Source organism: Bubalus kerabau, chromosome 1 (genome assembly GCF_029407905.1).
Source record: "Bubalus kerabau isolate K-KA32 ecotype Philippines breed swamp buffalo chromosome 1, PCC_UOA_SB_1v2, whole genome shotgun sequence".
In the NCBI taxonomy this organism is placed as follows: Eukaryota; Metazoa; Chordata; class Mammalia; order Artiodactyla; family Bovidae; genus Bubalus; species Bubalus kerabau.
The window spans coordinates 271892394-271914606 of NC_073624.1; the positions used below are offsets into that span (position 1 = coordinate 271892394).

The window sequence follows — 22213 nt, forward strand, 5'->3', positions numbered from 1 at the left end:
AATGAAAGACGTCCGGGTTTGATCCCTGGGTCCAGAAGATCCCCTGGAGGAGAGCATGGCAACTCCCTCCAGTATTCTTGCCTGGACAATCTCATGGACAGAGGAGCCTGGCAAGTTATAGTCCTTAGGGTTGCACAGAGTCAGACCCAACTGAAGTGACTTAGCACCAGCTCAGGCAAGGTAGTATAAAATGTCTTCTAGCTGAGGAGCCAGCTAGAGCTGGCGGGCTCTAGCTGCAGACATCACTGTTGAAATAAGGGTTTTCAGATTTGTCTTTATCATTCCAGTGGCACATACAGATTTTGGAACAAGTTTGAATCAACATTTACGTTTGTATTAATTTACACCAAGATTATGCTTTTTATGTTCAGATAAAAGACATTTTGTTAGGGGGGAAAAATAAGAAAACAAAAACGACAACAAGCTCTCTCGGATTGAGACCGAAACGCAACTTAGCATCACTTACAAACAATTTTGGGGTTCCACGGCTTGGGTTCAAATCCAGCTCTGCAACGAACTCTTGTGTGTGTGACCTTGAGAAAGTTACTTACATTTTCTACATCTTTAAAATGCAGCTCATAATTGGTCACTTCTCTTACAGAATTGTTGTGGACTCTCAATCAGAAAATGCATGCAAAAAGGCCTGGCACGTAGTGAGAGCCAAATGAATGTCAGCAACTACTCTTTTCTCTGAGTCTATTAACTAGTTTGATAGAGGAGATGCACATGCCTCGGGAATAGGACAGAAGGATCACAGGAGAGCATTTATTACAAGCATGGAGCACATCAAGTCTGAAGATGTGAAGAGCGGCTCATCAAATGAGAATCTGAATTTGCCCCTCCTCCCCACATTCACCAGATAGTCAGCATTTTTCCCAGGCTGACCCTATAGTCTGTGGTTCCACGGGTTTCTCCTAGTTCTTCTGGAGCTCTGCTCAGTGCCGCGTCCTCAAGGCGGAGACTCAGGACGAACACCGCCTAAAGTGGGGCGACTTGCGCCTCGCCAGGCCTGCGAGGGGGGAGCTCTTGCATCCTCTTGCCGGGTCTGGACCGGGCAGGGGGTGTGAGGACGCCCCCTCAGCCGCCCCGCCCCCTTAGACCCCCTCAGCAGCACCCCCGCCCCCCTGAGCCCCCCTCCCAGATCCCCTCAGCCGCCCCCCGACCCCTTTGAGCCCCCCTCCCCCTCTGAGACTCCCTCAGCTGCCCCTCGCCCCCTCCCCACCTCAGCCGTCCCCTCCCCCGAACCCCCTCCCCCTTAGACCCCCTCAGCCGTCCCCCGCCCCCCTGAGCCCCCCGCCCCCTCTCAGACCCCCTCAGCCGCCCCCTCAACCTCCCCTTAGCCCCCTCCCCCACTCAGCGCGCCCCCGCCCCCTCAACCTCCCCTCAGACCCCGCATCCCCTCAGCCGCCTCCCCGCCCCCCTCCACAACGAGCGCCTCAGCGCCTTTCTCGCCCGGGTCCGCCCTTCCTCAGGGCGTGTGAGCCGGGCGCGGGAGGCGGGCTCGGCGCTGACGGGGCTGCGCCTCTGCGGCCTGAGGGAGGAGGGCGGGAAGGCGGCGGCGGCGGGGAGGAGGCGGGGACGAGGCGGGGACTGCGCCGGGCGGCAGCTGGCGCCGAGCGCGCCGGGAGCGCGGAGAGGGCACCGGCAGGCTCGAACCGGCCGCCTCAGCGCCGCAGCCCCGCGCCTCTGCCGCCCGCCTCTCGGTCTCCGCGGCCCGGGGCACGACGGAGACCGCGGAGCTGGGGCCGCTGGTAGGTTGCGCGGGGCCGGCGCCTCCTCCTGCAGCCTTTTGTGCTGCGGCAAAGGGAGCGGTGGGGACGGGTGGGTGACGGCGGGGGAGGCTGCCTCAGCCCTGGCTCCTCAGCGCCCGGCGGCGGTGCCGCCCCCTTCCTTCCGCCTCGTGCCCGGGGCCGGGCGCCGAGGAGCGCGGGGCCGGGCGGCCTCCGCGGTGGGCGCCGCCCTGTCCTCGGCGGTCGGGTCCCCTCCCCGCTCCCCGGCGCCCCGGGGCAGGGGCCTGGGGGCTGCTGTGCGGGGCGCGGGGCCCCGGCGGGGTGCCGGGAGCCCGCCGTTCCTGGGCCCCGGGGTGGGGTCGGCGCCGCGGCGAGGGCACCGCGCGTGTGAGGAGGGCGCGGCGGCGGCGTGCGTCCGGGTGCGCGCGGCGTGCGCCCGCCGGGGAGGTGCGAGGGGCGGTGGGCACCGCCGCCGTGCGGGCCCCGGGGAGAAGCGGCGCCCTTCCCTGGCCTGCCGCGCCTCTGGCCGCTCGCCCGGGCCGCGCGCCGGGTGCGACTGCCCGGGCCAGATAGCGCCTCGGGGCGAGCCGGGGCGGCCTTATCTCGCCTGCCCGCCTCGCCCGTTCGGCGGTCTGAGGGGGCGCGGGGTGGCGAGGCCGCCCGGGAGCCGGGACGGCGGGGGGTGGCACGCGGCAGACGGCGCTGGGCATCGCTGCCCTCGCCCCACCTGTCGCCTTTGGGCCCGGCGGGAAGCGGAGGGAAGGGCTTCCCGGGCGGGCGGCGGTCAGACCTCGAGGAGGCGGGCCCCATTGTGAAGCTGCCAAACTCTCTCTAGTGGTGGAATCTGCGTGTCTCTGCCAGAGGGGAGATGGGGAGCGCGGCAGGGACGAGGGCCGCCGGCCCGGCCCCTTGCAGGTGTTCCGCATCCTCAGGGTCTCGGTGCTGCTCCAGCCGCGCCGGTTGGCCCCCGGGTAGGTTACCGATTGATTTCTGTCGAGCCGAGATGCTCGAGTTGTGTCTGTGGTCCGACTGGGGCGCTCAGGTAGAACTGGGGCTGGGAACTTTCTCATCATTCGAGGAAAGAGGAAGAATGCAGGCATTTTATCGTGTGCTTGCTACTCCTAGCCGAAAGAGCAGTTTCTTGCACAACGTGTCTGACGTTTCTAGACTCTTCATTTTGTATTGTTTTTCTCAGATAGCCACACTGCAGTTTAGAGTTGTAAGTTGCCTTATTTATTTATTATTTTAACCCTGTGGAGCAGATTGGACGCTAGGGAAATAGAAATGACCTCTTCCCCAAGTTTATTTTCCCAGTCGTTTCAAAATACAGTATTGGTTATTATGGTGAAGCTTTTTGGTACTTTCTTAATTCAAGATCGTAATTTATGCTTACGCAATTACACTTAATGAATATTTGACAGATTTCTCAGTGTTTTCATTATGTAACTGTGTATGCATTATAAACTCAATAAAATGACCAGGGCGAAATACAAGGATTAACAAGCCCAAAGACTTCTTGCTTTGATGAGAACTGCTGTTTAGAATATGCTTCTGCCTGCGTTTTAGGTTATTTAAGTGTAAATGAGACTGTTTAGTAGTAACTGTTCCAAGATGTAAGCTAGAAGGTGTTTATTGACCTTATATAATGGTCAGTGATTTTGTTTACTTTCTGTGTATCATTTTGTATACTTTGGAGAGCTAGTGGGCACATTAACCCTTAAAAGTATTTAGTGTCGTGGGAGTAACACAACGTTACATACGGGATTTTTTTTTTTTTTTTTTCTTCCTGATTTATATTCTCTGGGGGGAAATCGGCTTTTCCTCCAGAGAGAGCTCTGATTTCCTCACATTCCTATCAAAATAAGTTCTTGGTTTTAAGCTTTTATTTGGAACGTTAGGCAGTTCCACAGTGTACACCTGTCCCAATTCAGTTGTGTTTCCTGAAGGGGAAATTTCTTGTAAAGACTGCATGTAGACCTATGGTTCGGTTACTGTCAGTCATATTTGTAGTGAAACTGAATTCTAAAATAGAAAGATGATTTCACATAATGATAAGACACTGGTAATCTAGCTTTAATTTCTGCTAGTAGAAATAAAATGAAAATGAATGCTGCCTTTGAAGGAATTTGCTATTAAAAGAACTGATATTAGAAAGAGAAACACATATTTTTTTTTCTGAACCAATTATGGGTTGTCTAGTTTTGTGTGGTTAATGATTTGTTTGTAAGGTCAAGGATGGTTTCAGAAAAGTCACACCCTACTTTAACAACTCTTCTTAAAAATGATTGATGATTTAGTTTTTATAAGTTGCAAATAGAAAAGAAAGATTATTTTAAAGTAACCTTTTAAGATGAGCATATAGGTGTAGCTAAGCATTTTACTTTCGTTGTGAGTATTGTGCTTAGGCAGTTAAACCATTTTATTTCTGCTCAGTGTATTGTTACTTGAGAGATGTTTTAGTCATCTTTTTTATTATTAATTTTTGAGACCATTGGTAGCAAAATATTTTCATTAGTTTGAATAGAATTTTTAAAAGTTGCTTTTTTTTTTTTGCCAAGTCCTTGTTCATTATTGATCTCTCCTCACATAGCCACTCTGAGGGAACTGCCTGCTTCCATTTTTTTTTTTTTTCTTCCTGTTTTGGGATCCAGAATTAGAACCAATGACTTCTGCTCTGCCAGTTTTCTTTGCCTAAAATTTATCTTGCTTTTCATAATGTAATCTTTAATGATTTGTGAGATTTATTTACCAAAATTCTTGAGGTCTATATGTTGGCCTTGATATTTACAACCTTATGACTTTTGGAAGTTACATTTTGTTAAAATTTTTCATATTGCTATTTTGTTAATAGATCTATGGTGAAGTCGGAGATTTGTGGCTTTTCTGTGTGTAGGAATTTTGTGTGGCCTTGAAAATTTCCATTTGGAGCTTTTATATTTTTGGGAAAATCACTCCCTTCTTTAGATTCACAATGCCATTCAAGTTTATTGTTACATGTATTAGATTTATATATTTCCATGTTTGTGTGTCCTCCCCTCTTGTCTCAGGCTTCACTTTTTATTCTTGCACCAGTACCTGTACAATGCTGGGACACAGTAAGACCCAAGAAATATTGTTGAATGAGTAAATGAATAGTTGAATGGCTGAGTGGATACACCCAAAGAAATACTCTTTGGAACTATAAGGAAGGCCACTGTGTGAGCAGAAGGGTCTTTCTTTTGTAATTCATTGTCGTTCCATTGTTATATATTACTTTTGAGTAGGATAACAATATAGTTACCAAACTGGGACACATTTGACAGATAAAGGAGAGTGCTGGGAATAGTTATCCCAGGGTACTGGCTCTGAACTGAGACATATGGTCAACCCTACTTCTGAAGAACATGCTTCTTTTTTTCTTGTGATGGTATCTGTCACCTTGCCTGAGAAAATGTGACACACTTGCTAGTTAATATTTGCAAACTTTTCTGTTTGTAGACGCTTCATTTGCAGTCATATGATGGGTGTCTTTTGCTTAGTCACCTTTGACCTAGAGGCCTATGGGTGGCTCTTGGCCAGGCTTACTTTATCCTATTTTCATTGCTTACAGGATAATGTCACAGGACTTTCTGTTTGTAGCAACTGCTTATAGCTTGAAGGTTTATATACTCTAACCTTTGCTCTGTTTACTTCCGTTCATTTTTTTATGCAGTATTTATTCCATCTTGTAAGAATTTCCCATGAGTTCATTTCCCTGTGTCTGTTTTTGAGAGAGGATCCATTGATACCTTGCCAAAGCTTCATGTTCAAACCATTGGCCAAAATCAATTGCAGGTGTTGAGATTCATAGATTCTAAGGTATTCTAAAGTGTTATTTTGGAGGTCTGTATTTTGGGGACTTTTGGATTATAGTTTTTTAGTTGTTTCTAATGGGAGATGATAGTAAAATCCTTGTTAAACTTTTACTAGGTTCCTTTATAGGTAATCTCTTTTCTAATTAAAAAAATTTTTTTTATTGGAGTGTAGTTGCTTATAGGCAATCTCTTAAAGCAGCTATCTTCTTATACTAGTTTCTGACCTTGTTCTATTTTAGATTCTTTTCCTCTTTTTCATCATCTTCATCATCCTCTTAGCACCTGTGCGGAAAGCATGCAGTTACACACCAAACAGTAAACAGAGTCTGAAATGAGTAAAAAATGGAACAGAGTTCCTGCACCTTGGTTTTGCCCTGTGTTGCTCCTTGGACTCTGTTTGTATTCTATTTTTAGCTTGGCACTGGCTTAATAAGGATAATCAGTTACTACACTTTGTTTACTATGAAATTACCAACCATTTCCTAGACTTCCACATCAGCTCTGGTGCAAGAGTTGGATAATTACTTTAAAGCTCCTCTGCTTTCAAATCCAGAATTAAGTTTTAGGTTGGTTTTCCTTTTGGTATTGAAAAAATATTGGAAAATATATTTTTCTGAAGCATTTGAAAGCTTGAAAAGAAGAACCTATCACCAGAAATATGGTGCACATTATATGAAAGTTTGAGATTTTAGACTGTTGTCTAAAACTATTTTTACTTAAAATTTAAACAGTTTTTGATTTTTCTAATGTACCTATTTCTGGGCTTTCAGTGAAGATTTCTAAAAGTCTAACTGAAATCTGTCTCACTTTGTGATAGATATAGTCCTGAAAAATTAAGGGGAGATACGTTTCTGTATGTGGCATCCAGCCACATAACCAGCAAACATTGACTGATACATTTTTTCCTGCCTTGGAATTCTTGATTAAAAAAAAAAAATAAGCTCTGAGGAGGAAGGGTTCATGATTTAGAATGGTTTTGTATAAGACTGTCCTCTATATGCTTTAGAATTCTAACATTTTTCATGTTGAAAATAACCCTAGAGTTAGTAATTAAAGTTACCTCCCTCTAACCATGTCACAAATGTGGCAATACAGGTTTTAAATAAAATAACCCTCCACATATTTAAAATAGGATTCCACTTACAGAAATTAATGCAAATTTTTCAGGAACACGAGTATTGTGTAAAAAGCTACACACCTGGTCTTATCACTAAACAGAGCCATTATGTATATAAAGCTATGTCAGTGGGCTTTGGAACCAGACAAATTGGGGTTTGAATTTTTGCTCTGACTCCTAAATACTATTACTTGATTAAATATTTTAAAAACAGGGGTAATATTTTCCTGATAGGGGTATATAGTTGTTAAAGTAATATAAATGGCATATGGTTTTGACTTGTAGAAAGTGCTAAAAAAAATTTTTTTTAAGTTCTAAAAATTTCTCTTCTCCATTAAAAATCCATTTACTTAAATAAGAAATCAATTTGAACCTTGTAACATTAGGATGGGGGAGATTCTTTGGGGTAATTGTATTAAATAAAAAAATTATCACTAGGTAACAATTTTTGTTACATTGTAATTCATTTTATGTTAAAACCAGAGACTTCATTTGTGAAGCAGACTTAATTATCTAGGTTTCTTGGTTATCCAGTTTGAAAATAGTTTATGGCAAAAAATAAATGAAAGAGAAAGTGTCTGTAAATTAAAGAAGTTCCAAAGATTGGTAACCATATTGTTTTCTGAGAATGATAGTTCTGGTAAATACTTTTGCTGATTCAGTAATAATCCATTTCCTTTGGGTCAAACTCTTCCCTGATGATAAGGAAAATAATAAAGTAACAAATGTTTTTGGGGAACAAGTTGCACTGTTGCCACTTCTTCAGGCTTTGTGCACCTAAGTAGGTAAAATCAATCTCTTCAGCCGATTTGAGCCACCAGGGCTCCTAACAAGATCAACACCACAGAAAGCCCAACAACCAAAGAAATTTTACAGGTGGAAGAAACTTTTGAGTTTTCTTGATCTCAAGAAATTAACCCAGTTAACTGGGGAGGTAGGAGATAAAGACAGATTTTCGTACACATTTCCTCCCCAGATAAGAGGTGAAAGGCACAGAAACCATGTTAGAAACTTGTCAGCACGGTAATAACTCTCAAGAAGCGTTTTTCAGGTTGCTTTCTTTTAAAAGTGTTTTCCATGAGTCTTCCAATCATGTTCCTCGAGCAATCTTAGGGAGGATTGTTGCTGTTTTATGGGAAAAGGAGTAGACACCAAAAATTAATTGCATAATAATATCACACATTCCTAAGGGCTCTGCTCCATGCACAACATGTTCACCTACCTCTCATTTCATCCACATAATAACTTCATGAGGGAGGAAGGATGGGCTTGTCCTCATTTTAAAAATTGCTACTTACGCAAAGTCAAGGGGCAGAGTTCATAGTAAGGCAAGGCCTAGGAGCTTTTCTTTTGACCTGGTCTCAGCATTATTTTTTCCCATGGTATACTGTGCATCTGTTGAGTACATGAAAAGGATTTGGAACTCACTTTTAAACCCCTAATTTTTCTTGGCCCTTTATTTAACCTACTTAGCAACTATTAGTCTCCAGGTAGAATTTAAGCAACAGAACACAGGGGAACAAGCGTGATACACTGTTTGAGGTTTAGCTGAACAGACTTGAAGTTAATATGGTGTTCTATGTAACTTGTACCTGGTATTGGTACCTCCTGCTGGTTTCATCCTGTTTTGCAGTTAGAATTGTTGTAATTGCTATATAAGTTGTGTTATTTGTTAAATTAAAGGTTTATTTTTATATTTCATGTTTAGTATCTGGAGTAGAGCAGAAAAATTATTATGCCTGTGTTCCCTTGGGACTCACTGGAAATTGTACAGTGACATCTTCTGGGATTTAGGCTGGTGAGTTATATTTTGCTTTTTCTGTTAACCAGTTGTATGAACATAATATTATACTGTGTTTTAAAGACTATATAAACCAGATGAATATGAAATGTCAGTATATTGTTATAAATGTGTATACTATATAGGTTTGAAATTTTTAATGGTGAGAACTGAAATTATTATTATGAAATGCTAATGTTATTATATTTGAGATGTCTGACATTTTGATCGAGTAGATTTTCCTTTTTTTATTCTTATAAAGGAGGTTTTGTAGAGTAACATTTTGAAATATAGTAGTTAAGAGGTAGTTGCTCTGATTTCAGGAAAGCTTTAAAAAATGTTAATCTCCAAAGATTGGTGCGATAGCTTGCAGAAAGTTTGGTTGAGTGTCACTGTGTGTAAAGAATGGCCAACGGTGACTGAAAGGAATGCCATTTTCAGGTGCTTGTTCCGAAGTTCACCGCGTGTGTGACGTTCCTTTTATCGCACCCGAAATTTAAACTGTTCAAGACAGGCAGTGCTGTTGTTGTCTTTCTTCAGCTGTCTTTTTCCAGTGTGTCTGTGTATCTGGACTGACATTGTTGTCCTTGTGGCTCCAAGTCCTTGAAGGGAACAAATTTTAATGATTTTAGCATTTTAAAAATTATATTAGTGTGAGTTCATGCTTTGGTATGTTATTCTACTTGGTCAGTATCTTTGTAGGTCTTTGCTTTGAATCACGTAGAGTGTTTATAAGCTTTTGAAAAAGCAGTTTCAAAATAAGTGATTTCCAGATTAGCAGTTAATAGCAGAATGATTCAAAAGAAGGATAGGGAAAAACAAACACCCTGTTTCATTTAATAGATACAACCTGTCAAATTTATGAAATGTATTTTAAGACATTGAAAAATGGAAGTATAACTAAAATTTTCAGGAGATTTTGAGGAAAAGAGAAAAATTTTGAGGCAAAGAGCAAGAGGTTTGAGAACTATAAGTAGAAAGTACTTTTAGAGATTATTGAATAAGAAATGATGTGACTGGGTCATTAACTCATTCCCCTGAAGGAAAGCACAAACAAGGAGCAATGAATAGAAGCTACAGAAATGTGTGTGTGTGTGTGGTATGTCTGCCTCTCTCCATACAGTATACATATATGTGTACATATGTATGTATGCATAGTTATAGATGTACTTATATAGATAAATGGGGCTTCCCTGGTGGCCCAGATGGTAAATAATCTGCCTACAATGTGGGAAATCCGAGTTCAGTTCCTGGGTCGGAAAGATCCCTTGGAGAAGGAACTGACAACCCACTCCAGTATGTTTGCCCAGAGAATCCCATGGACAGAGGAACCTGGTGGGCTAGAGTCCATGACTGAGCCACACCCCCCCCCCTCCCCGGCATATATGTAAATAAAAAGACATACTAACAGAGCTGCCAGAGGGGAAATGAACCAACCAGAGAGATAGTGAGTTACCTGTCATTGAAGATGTTCAAACATAGATTGAACAACTGAGTGCAGAAGACCCGGGTTTGATCCCTGGGTCAGGAAGATCCCCTGGAGAAGGAAATGGCAACCCACCCCAGTATCCTTGCCTGGAGAATCTCATGGACAGAGGAGCCTGGTCGGTTCATGGGGTTACAAAGAGTCAGGCATGACTGAGCGACTAACACTTCACTTCTCTTCACTAAAAAAGATTCCTTCAGATTCTGGGATTACACAGTATCAGAAAGAATTTTTCTTTTTTGGCTGTGCACAGCATGTGGGATTAAAGTTCCCCGACCAGGGATTAAACCCTGACCCTTTGCATTGGAAGCAAGGAGTCTTAACCACTGGACTTCCAGAGAAGTCCCCAGAACTTTTTTAAAGAATTTTAAGATTTGGAGGTCCATCAAAACCTTGGTGGTGGTGGTGGTCCCAGTCATGTCTAACTTTTTGCAACCCCATGAACTGCAACACACCAGGCTTCCCTGTCCTTCACCATCTCCTAGAGCTTGTTTAAACTCATGTCCGTCGAGTTGGTGATACCATCCAACCATCTCATCCTCGGTCGACCCCTTCTCCTCCACCTTTAATCTTTTCCAGCATCAGGGTCTTTTCCAGTGAGTCGGCTCTTTGCATCAGGTCACCAAAGTATTGGAGCTTCAGCTTCAGCATCAGTGCTTCCAATGACTATTCAAGGTTGATTTCCTTTAGGATTGATTGTTTGATTTCCTTGCAGTCCAAGAGACTCGAGAGAGTCGTCTTCAACACCACAGTTCAAAAGCATCAATTCTTTGGTGCTCAGTCTTCTTTATGGTGTAACTCTCACATCCATACATGACTGCTGGAAAAACCATAGCTTTGACTGTAGGGACCTTTGCCGGCAAAGTAATGTCTCTGCTTTGGTGTGACAGGCTTTTTTTTAAACTCAAGTTTATTGAAGTCTGATGTTCGTACTCATCCCTTTAAGGGGTGTAGTTTGGTGATGTTGACAAGTGTATCCATTGTGCAGTGTCTGTGCATATGATATTTTCATCCCCCAGATTCTCTTGTGCCCCTTTGCAGTCTGCCCTCTCCTCCCAACCTTAGCTCTTGGCAGCCATCGATTGATTTCTCTCCCAATAGTTTTACCTTTTCCAGAATGTCATATAAGTGGAATCACACAGTGCATAAGGTTTTCTGTTTCTTTCACTTAGTGTAATCCTGGTTTGCCCCTTTTCATTGCTGAGTGATATTCCATTTTATGCATGGGCCATAGTCTCTTTATTCATTACCCTGTTGATGGATGTTTGGGTTGCTTCCAGTTTTTTTTGTGTGTATGTGTATGTGTGGGGTTATGAATGAAACTTATAAACATTCATGTTCAAGTCTTTGTATAAACATATATTTTCACTTTTCTTAGGTAAATACTTACAAGTAAGGTAGGTGGATTGTTTTATAAGCATTTATTTAACTTTATAGGAAATTGTCAAACTATGTTGCAAAGCGGCTGTACCTGACAGAGGCATCTAAGAGTCTGAAATAACTATAGCAAAGTATGTGCAGATGAAGAAACCCAGTTCTCATTCAATGCAGATTTATTTATATTTTATATCCAGTTTTAACAAGTTTGGTTAGCAGATGTTTTTTTTAGCATGCATTGGATTAGAAACAGTAAATTAGAAGGCCTTAGGGATAGGTTGTTAGCAGTTGGAAGCAGCCAAAAATGATATTCACTAATGTGACTGTAATTACTGATTAGGAAAAAGAAAGCAGGAACTTAACAGGAGTGAAATTCTTCTCTCAGATAAGTTCTATCCGACAAGTTCCCAAACGTGTCTGCATACCAGAATCACTTGAGGGATCTTTTAAAAATTTCGGAGCCCAGGCTATATCCCAGATGATTTACGTCACAGATCTGGGGTGGAGCACAGACATCAGTGTTTACTGATCCTTCTTGGGTGTGTCACTGTGTAGACTGTGTAGACACATTTGGGAACCATGAGCTAGAGGCACAGTATGATAGCATTGAAGGAGCCGCGGGCTGGGAGCTGGGACACCTGGGCCTGCATTCCTGGCTCTGGGCAGGTCCCTGCTTAACAGCTTACATGTCCTCTTCTCTGTAATCAGAAGTTCCACGTAGGTGAACTCCTAGATGATTCTGGCACTAAAACTAGATGATTCTAGATACCACTGGACTGATACTAGTCATGCTTAGGAAGGAATCTATTTCCCAAGGAATGATTCTATTCTGAGTGGTTCATTTCAAGTACCTCTTGAAAAGGATTTTCAGTTCAGTCGCTCAGTCGTGTCCGACTCTTTGTGACCCCATGGACTGCAGCATGCAAGGCCTCGCTGTTCATCACCAGCTCCCAGAGCCTACTCAAACTCATGTGCATCGAGTCGGTGATGCCATCCAACCATCTCATTCTCTGTCGTCCCCTTCTCCCGCCTTCAATCTTTCCCAGCATCAGGGTCTTTTCCAATGAGTCAGTTCATCGCATCAGGCGGCCAAAGTATTGGAGCTTCAGCTTTAGCATCAGTCCTTCCAATGAATATTCAGGACTGATTTCCTTTATTCACATGGTATTTTTGTTCTGTATATTTAAACAGTTATGTTACATCTGTTTTGTCTTAAATAGTGTTGCTAAAAAACAGTTCAAGCATATTGGAGCAGTTTCTTGATTATTGAGGATGACTTTTTTTTTGATAAGCCTGATTTTATTACACTCCTGGAATGCAGTACTTCTCAAAAAAGAATTCTTCGTATAGTAGTTGTGAAACTTACCAGCTCTTTTCAGAGCTAGTCTAAGGAGCTGAGGCATCTCAGTTATATTTTCAAAATGTTGTTCCTGGTGCCAAATGCATAGGAAGTTTGGTGTCTTGGAGGGCGTTCAGAACTGAGTAGTTGCCACGCAGTCACAGGCTTTGAATGGGCTGCTCTTGATGCACCAAGTTTTCCTACATGTGTGTCGTGGTTTGGACCTTTGTTTTAGTTTCAGCTGTACTTCACAAACGGAGAAGGCAATGGCACCCCACTCCAGTCCTCTTGCCTAGAAAATCCCATGGGCAGAGGAGCCTGGTGGGCTGCAGTCCATGGGGTCACTAAGAGTCAGACACAACTGAGCGACTTCACTTTCACTTTTCACTCTCATGCATTGGAGAAGGAAATGGCAACCCACTCCAGTGTTCTTGCCTGGAGAATCCCAGGGACGGGAGCCTCATGGGCTGCCGTCTATGGGGTCGCACAGAGTCGGACATGACTGAAGCGACTTAGCAGCAGCAGCATACTTCACAAATGCATGCTGTACCCAGTGTTTTCAAAATGTACTGTGCGCATTTTCCTAGTAAATAAAGTGTTTCCTTGTCTGACTGACTGACTTACTGAAAGTCTCTCAGTTGTGTCCGACTCTTTGTGACCCCATGGATAGTCCATGGAATTCTCGAGGCCAGAATACTGGAGTGGGTAGCCTTTCCTTTCTCCAGGGGAATCTCCCCAACCCAGGGATCCAACCCAGGTCTCCTTCATTACAGGTGGATTCTTTACCAGCTGAGCCACTAGAGAAGCCCAAGAATACTGGAGTGAGTAGCCTATCTCTTCTCCAGGGGATCTGCCCGACCCAGGAATTGAGCCGGAGTCGCCTGCATTGCAGGTGGATTGTTTAGCAACTGAAATATCAGGGAAGCCCCGTTTCCTTGTCTAGCATTGTCTAGTTTTGAATCTCATATATTTCATTTTTTTTAATTAATTTATATTTTTATTGAAGGATAATTGCTTTACAGAATTTTGTTGTTTTCTGTCAAACCTCAACATGAAATCAGTCATATTTCAAAGAAACAGAGTGGGGCCTGTGAACATTGCCGGGTCTTCTGTATGCTGTATAAATATACTTCAGTGCCTCTGTTACTGATTGGATTGTGAGGGAATTTGCAATTGAAGACCTTAGGTGTCATTTTAAAATTTGTTGTTGTTCCCGGTACTTGTTTATGAAACTCGGTTTTAAAAGTCTTGTTCACCTACATGTTGACTTTTTTACACGTATTGCATTTTCTGTTCGACTCTATTCCACAGAATATTGCTGCTTATGGTATCATAACAGCACTTTCTGTTTTCTGTTTGCGGTTTTTAATTTTGCTTTAAACTACATATGAAAGGCATTAATGGAAGCTGTTAAGGGTCTCTGTTGTTGGTCTCTGATTTATAGTGCTCTGCGGTTCCAAAGTTAGCCTTGGGTCTGGTTTCTGGGTTCACATGTATTCTTACTGATGCAGTGGGCGTGGTGCCTGGTCTACACCCCTGCAGTATTTACAGAGAGTGCTTTGTGATTGTTTATCTTGGCAGTATGTTTTTTGGATACAAAGTTTATCTTAGAATAGAAAACAGAATGCTTTGTCATGAATATTGTTAATAACAACAAACCCATAAATAGAGCTTTCATTGCAGTTTATGGAGAATGTCCTGCTAACACAGATTATGTCTGATGTAGTCAGGGTAGTTGAGTTTCCTGATGACTGCCTTTTAAGAAGAAATTTTGCCGTGAAAATTATTGGAAATTCCTATACGCTGACTTGGAGACCTTTCAGTCTTCGCTGTCCTTTGTGTCATCCTTGTTTTTTAGAATCGGGGTACTTCTCCCTCTTCAGATGGGACGGTACCTACACCACTTCTGCCCATTGAAAACATAATTAACCATGGATTGTGTGACGGCTCTCAGAATCTTGCTCCAGTATTTAAATCTCATCAGGAAATTCTCGGCAGTTTAATAACATAAAAAGTTTTGTTTCTGGTCACATTGAAGGATGAAAGGTTATGCTGCTTAGTTAGCATTCTCCCCAGCTAAAAATGGAATGTTTACTTGCCAATCGACTAGCCTCTACATCGCTTTCTTAGTGCCACACAGTAGATCGTCTTTAGAAGGGCAACATGTAAATAAAAAGGATCTTTTTCTTTTTAATCTAAGCAATTTGCAGGGTCCTGGTTGTATCATTCATGCTCCTACATAAATGTCGAAGTCTGAAGATGTTCTTGTATATAAGACAGTATGCTGCGGAGACCATGAAACTACCTCAAAGAGCTGTTAGTTTTGAGAATACTCAGTTGTTTGGAGAAGTACTGATGTTTTACAGCTAAAAAGTTCAGTTTTCCAGCCCTTAGAATGGTCATCAGAGGTTCAGCAGGTAGCAGCTATTATGCATGTAATATTTAAAATGAGCACTTTCATGTTTCAGTATGGCAACACTCTCATTCAGAAGTTTTACATAGAGTATCGATCCTTGTTGTTGTTCAGTCGCTCAGTCGTGTCCGACTCTTTGCGACTGCGTGGACTGCAGCATGCCAGGCCTCCCTGTCCATCACCAACTCCCAGAGCTTGTTCAAACTCATGTCCATTGAGCAAGTGATGCCATCCAACCATCTCATCCTCTGTCATCCCCTTCTCTTCCTGCCTTCAATCTTTCCCAGCTCTTTTCCAATGAGTAAGCTCTTTGCATCAGATGGGCAAAGTATTGGAGGTTCAGCTTCGGCATCGGTCCTTCCAATGAATATTCAGGACTGATTTCCTTTAGGATGGACTGGTTGGATCTCCTTGCAGTCCAGGGGACTCTCAAGAGTCTTCTCCAACAGCACAGTTCAAAAGCATCAATTCTTCAGTGCTCAACCCTCTTTATGGTCCAACTCTCACATCCATACATGACTACTGGAAAAACCATAACTTTGGCTAAACGGACCTTTGTTGGCAGAGTAATGTCTCTGCTTTTAAATACGCTGTCTAGGTTGGTTGTAGCTTTTTTTCCAAAGAGTAAGCATCTTTTAATTTCATGGCTGCAGTCACCATCTGCAGTGATTTTGGAGCCCCCCAAAATAAAATCGGTCACTGTTTCCCCATCTATTTGCCATCAAGTAATGGGACCAGATGCCATGATCGTAGTTTTTTGAATGTTGAGTTTTAAGCCAGCTTTTTCACTCTCCTCTTTCAACTTCATCAAGAGACTCTTTAGTTCCTCTTTGCTTTCTGTCATGAGGGTGGTGTCATCTGCATATTTGATCCTTAGTTACTAGGTTAAATATTTTTCTAAGAGGATGTTGTTGTTGTTGTTTAGTCGCTAAGTCACGTCCAACTCTTTTGTGACCCCATGGACTATAATCTGCCAGGCTCCTCTGTCCATGGCATTTCCCAGGCAAGAATACTGGAGTGGGTTGTCATTCCTTCTTCCAGGGGATCTTACCAATACAGGGATCAAACCCAGGTTGCCTGCATTAGAAGGTGTGTTCTTTACCACTGGGCTGCTAGGGAAGCCCAAGGGGATATTAGAAATGCATTTTTTTTTTTTAACTTTTTAGTTAAGTAGTGTTTTCTACAGGGGGTGTGTTGTTTAAAAAGTCTAGTAGGTTTTCTTACATATGGTAGGCTAAAGTAGTAGGCTGCTTGGTTGAAATTTCCAGAGTTCTAAAGCCACATCTTCTATTTGACAGTCTAGGTTAAGTCATTTTCTATCAGGTTAGATGTCTGAAGATCCTGTTGGATAGTTTTGCCCAAGCCAAGTGATATTTTTTATGGTGTTTTGGCTGATGGGAACTTAACCAGTCATAGTTACTCATCTGAAAGTATTGTCTATTTTTTGTCACATCAAATTTTGACCTTTATACTTTGCCTCACTCACTTTCTTCACTTTTCTAATTTCCTAGGTATTGATTTTTCAAGCTCGTGTATACTTTCTTTTTCTCTCAAATCTTTGTATCTTGCCATCCATTATCCTCACCCTCTATAGAAATTCTAAGAGATCCCTCTTGGTCTTCCTTGATGCGGCTGCTGCTACTGCTAAGTCACTTCAGTCGTGTCGGACTCTGTGCCACCCCATAGATGGCAGCCCACCAGGCTCCCCCGTCCCTGGGATTCTCCAGGCAAGAATACTGGAGTGGGTTGCCATTTCCTTCTCCAAGGCATGAAAGTGAAAAGTCAAAGTGAAGTCGCTCAGTCATGTCCGACTCTTCGAGACCCCAAGGACTGCAGCCCACCAGGCTCCTCCGTCCATAGGACTGTCCAGGCAAGAGTACTGGAGTGGGGTTCTATTGCCTTCTCCACCATGATGCAGCAGGATTGACTTAATGAGGGAGCAAACCTGTGATGATTGCATTGCTGAGAGAAACCTGCACTCACTCTTCTTGACTGTGACTTTGTACATTGTCAGCTTGCTTAGCAGTGTTTACACTAAGGGGCTAATAGGATGACTTCCAGCTTCTTAGTCTCTTTTTGAATTATCCTCCAGTTCAGAATGGGTGGGGTGTGAAATCATGGATGTTAGAGAGTTTACAAGGTGCCAGATAGGGATGTGGTAAGGTGACTGGTGGAGATGCATGGGCTGTCATGGACCGCCAGGCACGGAAGAAACCTGGAGCAGTGTGTTGCTCGGTGTGGACCAATGGCTCGAGTGTCACCACCTGCGTGCCTCTCCTCGGGTGGGGTGCCTGGGCTCCATCTCCGCCACAGCCCTGATTATTTAAGTCTCATTGAACCCTCCTCTCCTTCTCTTTCAGAATGACTTCTTGCCTGTAGCTGCCTGTCCGATTAGGTATATTGGAAGCCTTGCATCTGTCTTCCTGTGCTCTTTCTGGACTGCAGAATTAGCGAGAAAGGAAGGATTAATTTGTCATTCAGCTTAGAGTAAACATTTGTTTGTTCAGCATACTATCTGATGAGGCTTCATATGGTTCTCTAAATTTTATTAGATGAGAAATCTTTAGACTTTTGCATACATGTCAAAGCAGGTGGCAGTCACCTCCTATTTCCATCCTCTCAATAGAGAAATAAATGATACGATGAAATATAAATTTATTTTTACATCAATAAAACAGAATAAAGCCAATTACTTTAAATCCAGAAGTGTTAAGAGGGACTAAGATAATTTGGTTAAATTAAAATTGGAAATAGTCTAAGATTTAGAGTAAAAAGTAAGTAAGCAGAATTACATGGATCCCCTTTGGTGTTTGCTTTATCCCAGGAATCATTCTTGATATTAGTTTTCAGTTGTACCTGAAATGTGTGGCCCATAATGAGACTAGGATGGCATCTGGTAATTCTTCATAATCTTGATTTATTTATTTTCCAGTGAAGGAAAAAGGAAACACAGCATGTAAATGAAGGGATAAGGTTGGGTTTTTTTTTTTTTTTTTCTTTTTTAGCTTTCTAATTGCTTGGATTTTAAACCAAATTTTAGAAAATGATTCAATTAGGAAAAGGTTATTTGTTTTACAAAGGGATTTGTGAGAATTGCTTAATATAATAGCTTTTTTCAATAAATATTTAATCTTAAAATCACATTATTTTTTGACATTATTAGTTGATATCAATTTAATTAGTGATCTGAGACTTTTAAAACCTCTATCTACTTTTGATTGAAGATCAAGAAGAAATAACGTTTATCAGAAGTGACATTGTCAATTTCCTTGTGTGTTTTATTTTTCAAAATTTGATTTAATTATGAGTTTCTAGGAAGCTGGTCATTGTTTGTGATATTTTGTTGCTGAGACATTCCAAATTATGTAATATGATCATTGTAATGAATAATATTAATATTTATTGTGAATTGTTCTGCCGTTTACTAAACTGTTCCAAAGTTCAGTGTCTTAGGTGTTGCAGAATAAAATAGCTGTCAAATCTATGGTATATTTTATGATTAAATAGTCAACTAACATCTGATTTTTACATATGTTTAATATTAAAAATGGCCTGATTTATTGGATTTAGGATTAACTTTTAAACTACAAAATGATTTTCTTTACATAATTGGAGATATGGAAGAAGGAACATTGATAAGGTTTGTGGGAACCTTCCCTTAAGACTCCACCATACCTTGAAAAACTTTTTTAGGTCTAAGCTGGATTCTTGGAGAAATTGATCAACTTTTATCTTTTACTGTATGCCCTTAAACACAGTTGAGAAGTTAAAGGTTAACTTTCATGTCGGAAATATTTTGTGGGTTCCTGAGAAATTGTGCGTGATTATTTTTATTTGCTTCATTTGGGATCCATATTTAATTTGCTGAATAATCACACCAAGGAATAAACTTTGTGTGGTTAAATGGAGCACTGCATTTAGAGAAGTATTGTTGCTTTCTCTTTGCTTCTCCATGAGATGATATTAACCTGCCTTTGAGTTCTTGAAGGCAAAGAAGTAGCAGTCATTTCATGCCTGTTGTGGAACGTTTAACAGACATACATAAAAATCTGCCAGTTGTACATTGGCTGTTTTTAAGGCCCATGTGATTTCAAACTCCTGGAGCCTTCTAAAACGATCCGGCTTGGCCCAAGGTTCTGGGCGTTATACCCTTCTAATCTGAGTCTATCTGCTTTCAGGAGTGTGTAGACGGGTGCCTAAAATGGAAGTCGATGTTAATGGTGAGTCCAGAAGTGCCCTGACCACCCTGCCCTTGCCAGTCGCAGAGGCCAGCTCCCCGGGCAAGGCAGAGGCGGAGAAGCCTCGCTGCTCCAGCACGCCATGCTCGCCCATGCGCCGGACTGTGTCAGGCTACCAGATCCTCCACATGGACTCGAACTATTTGGTCGGCTTCACGACTGGTGAGGAGCTCCTGAAGTTAGCCCAGAAGTGCACAGGAGCTGAGGAGAGCAAGGGAGAAGCCGTGCCTTCCCTGCGCTCCAAACAGCTGGATGTGGGACTTGCTCGTTCCTCTCGTTTGTACAAAACCAGAAGTAGGTACTACCAGCCCTACGAGATTCCAGCTGTCAATGGCAGGAGGCGGAGGCGGATGCCCAGCTCAGGAGACAAGTGCACTAAATCTTTACCGTATGAACCTTATAAAGCCCTCCATGGGCCTCTGCCTCTTTGTCTTCTTAAAGGTAAGAGGGCTCACTCCAAATCTCTGGACTACCTCAATCTAGATAAAATGAACATCAAGGAGCCAGCTGACACGGAAGTGCTACAGTACCAGCTTCAACACCTAACCCTCAGAGGGGACCGTGTGTTTGCTAGGAATAATACATGAGGGACTTGTAAGAGAGTGTAAACCAGTTTAGGTCAGCCTATACTTGGCTAGAAAATTCCACTGTTGTACTCTGTACAGGACTCTTTACATTATAGATGGTTAAATCAGCTAAGTGTTCCTGGAACATACAAATTGTCTGGATCAAAATTTGAATACAGGAATGGAATCACAGGTACTTGAGGGGAGATCATTCTAGAGTACGCAACTGCAAGGAAAAGAGAAGGTTGACCATTAGTTTGTATAGCTTTTTAGCTAGGGGGAAAAGAAAGGCTTTGGTACAGTAATATCATATTTAAAATTCTGATAAATTGGAAATGTTATCTGCTTGGTTGTTGCTGACTTGGTATGATTCATTAGAAATTTATATCTTAAGTACTCAAGTACTTCTTTAATCTCTGTATTTTACTATAAAATGTATGTAATGATTTGTTTTATGAAATTTAGAACTTGAACATTGCTAAATTGGACCACTTTTTATTTTTAAATATTGAGTTTAAATATTTTATAACTGGTTTTGCACTGAAAAAATTAACATTTCAGATTGACAAGAGAATAATCTTTCTTCACTTGCCTCAGTAATATTATTGAGCAATGAATTTTTTATTTCCGCATGGAAAGTTATTGATCTCTATGGCTGTAAAATATTTCTTTATAGCGTTATTAAAGTGTGTCTTAATAAAATTAAATTTGGGATACAAAGTATTTATTTTACAACGGGTGGGGGGAAGCTTTACTGGAAAGTTTCCAATATGAAGTTTTCATAAGTTGAAAAAGTTTCTTTAGTGCTTATTTTCTAATTTAAAATTCATCTGGAACTTTAAAATGGAAAGGATTCTTTAAATTGTGGATTATAGGCAAATACTGTTTGCATCTGAATGTTCTGTAAGTGAATGGAACTCTAATAGAGAAACTCATGATTTCTACTATCAAATGCTTAAACTAAGTATGAAGTGATACCATTCAGCATGTCATCAGATCATTCCAGTTTTAGTTCTGTGCAGCACAGGCACTCGTTGAAATTCTAGTTTCTAGGATTAGTGCAGGAGCCTAAAGTGCTTCTACAGTTTTAATGGGTTAATCCTGGATTACTTAACAATTTATGTCAATTGCACTGGTTTAATTTGTTGCTAAAGAAATAATGCCCTGGCTTTAGTAACAAATACAGCTCAACTATTCTTGAATATATTTTGAAAAAAACATGTATGTAACTTACCTTTTGTAAAAGTTTCTATTGATATTTCTTTTTTTCTTTTTTGACTCTTGAAGGTGCAATTTATTACTGAATTGGCATTTCTGGCAGCATAGACCTGCTTATTTTAAATTTTATTTCGGGGCTGTCAGTTTCTAAGGTGTTAGCAATCTTGCTTATAAAATAAGAACACCTTTTAATTAAATGAGTGGGTCATTCCTGGTGCAGTTGTGACTTTTCTTTAACCAGAATGAATGACAAGACTCTATATAGGGCAGAATAAGTATTAGAAAACCCTAGGAACTCTTAATCAACATTTAGTAAACTTCCACTAAGGCAGATTATGTGAAAGAACCTTGGGGAAGTTGGCCCATATCTTACAGAGTTGTTCAGATTTCTTGGTGGGCTGGAAATTTTCAGCTGTTGTACATTTTAAAGTAAATTGCACCTTTGTAACATATTGTATCAACGGATGATCACTAAGATTAACTATATCTATACAGTCATTAGTTTGACAAGAAATAGAATCCTGTCAGATGCCAAAGAGTTGGGATTTTTACGTTTAATGATTAAACACCATTATTTATTGATGATTTACCCTGTGGAACTGTATTATTTCTAACTATGAAATAAAAGGGTGATGTAAACACACATTGTGGTGGTGTGCTTTAACGAAGTCCACTTTGATCAATAAGCCAGTTTATTTTTCAAGGATTCGCTGAAGCACATATTTTTAGATTCCATTTTTGTTAAAGAAAATATAATAATTTTGCCTTTGGTGCTCATTCACATTTCAAGGTAAAGGATGTTTTCATGGCAATGATGTATGTTCAGTCACACTGCTGTGCGACTGACGTCTGTCTCTGTCCATGCACCTACATAATTATTTAAGCTAAATAAAAATATATAGCAGTTTGTTTTGTTTTGTTTCTCCTTAAAAACAGGTGTGAAGCTCTGTGACAAAAATGAAAGGGGTTAAAGTTTGAGATGTGATATATTTACTATTATCTGATTAAGTACATATATATAATTTAAAGTTGGTGTCCTGGAAAGAGTTTCAAAACTTAGGGTCAGTGGTTTTCAAACTGTGTTTGCAGAGCGCCCTCACTGGCTCAGTCTTGCTT

The 22213-nt window shown here is 41.6% G+C and overlaps 1 protein-coding gene across 3 annotated transcripts; it reads left to right on the plus strand.

Annotated features, from left to right (window-relative positions):
* Window positions 1-1588: 1588 nt before the first annotated feature.
* Window positions 1589-21740, plus strand: MACIR (macrophage immunometabolism regulator). 3 transcript variants are annotated; one of them, XR_008708797.1, is made up of 3 exons: window positions 1589-1751; window positions 8389-8478; window positions 13436-13577. XR_008708797.1 is itself a non-coding variant. In XM_055565774.1 (3 exons), the coding sequence occupies exon 3, from the start codon at window positions 19277-19279 to the stop codon at window positions 19898-19900; it is 624 nt and encodes a 207-aa protein (XP_055421749.1). In that variant the 5' UTR covers window positions 1589-1751; window positions 8389-8478; window positions 19254-19276; the 3' UTR covers window positions 19901-21740. The 3 variants fall into 3 exon arrangements, 2 of the variants coding, with proteins under 2 accessions (XP_055421749.1, XP_055421757.1); XM_055565774.1 differs by lacking the exon at window positions 13436-13577 and adding an exon at window positions 19254-21740; XM_055565782.1 differs by lacking the exons at window positions 8389-8478; window positions 13436-13577 and adding an exon at window positions 19254-21740.
* Window positions 21741-22213: the final 473 nt, after the last annotated feature.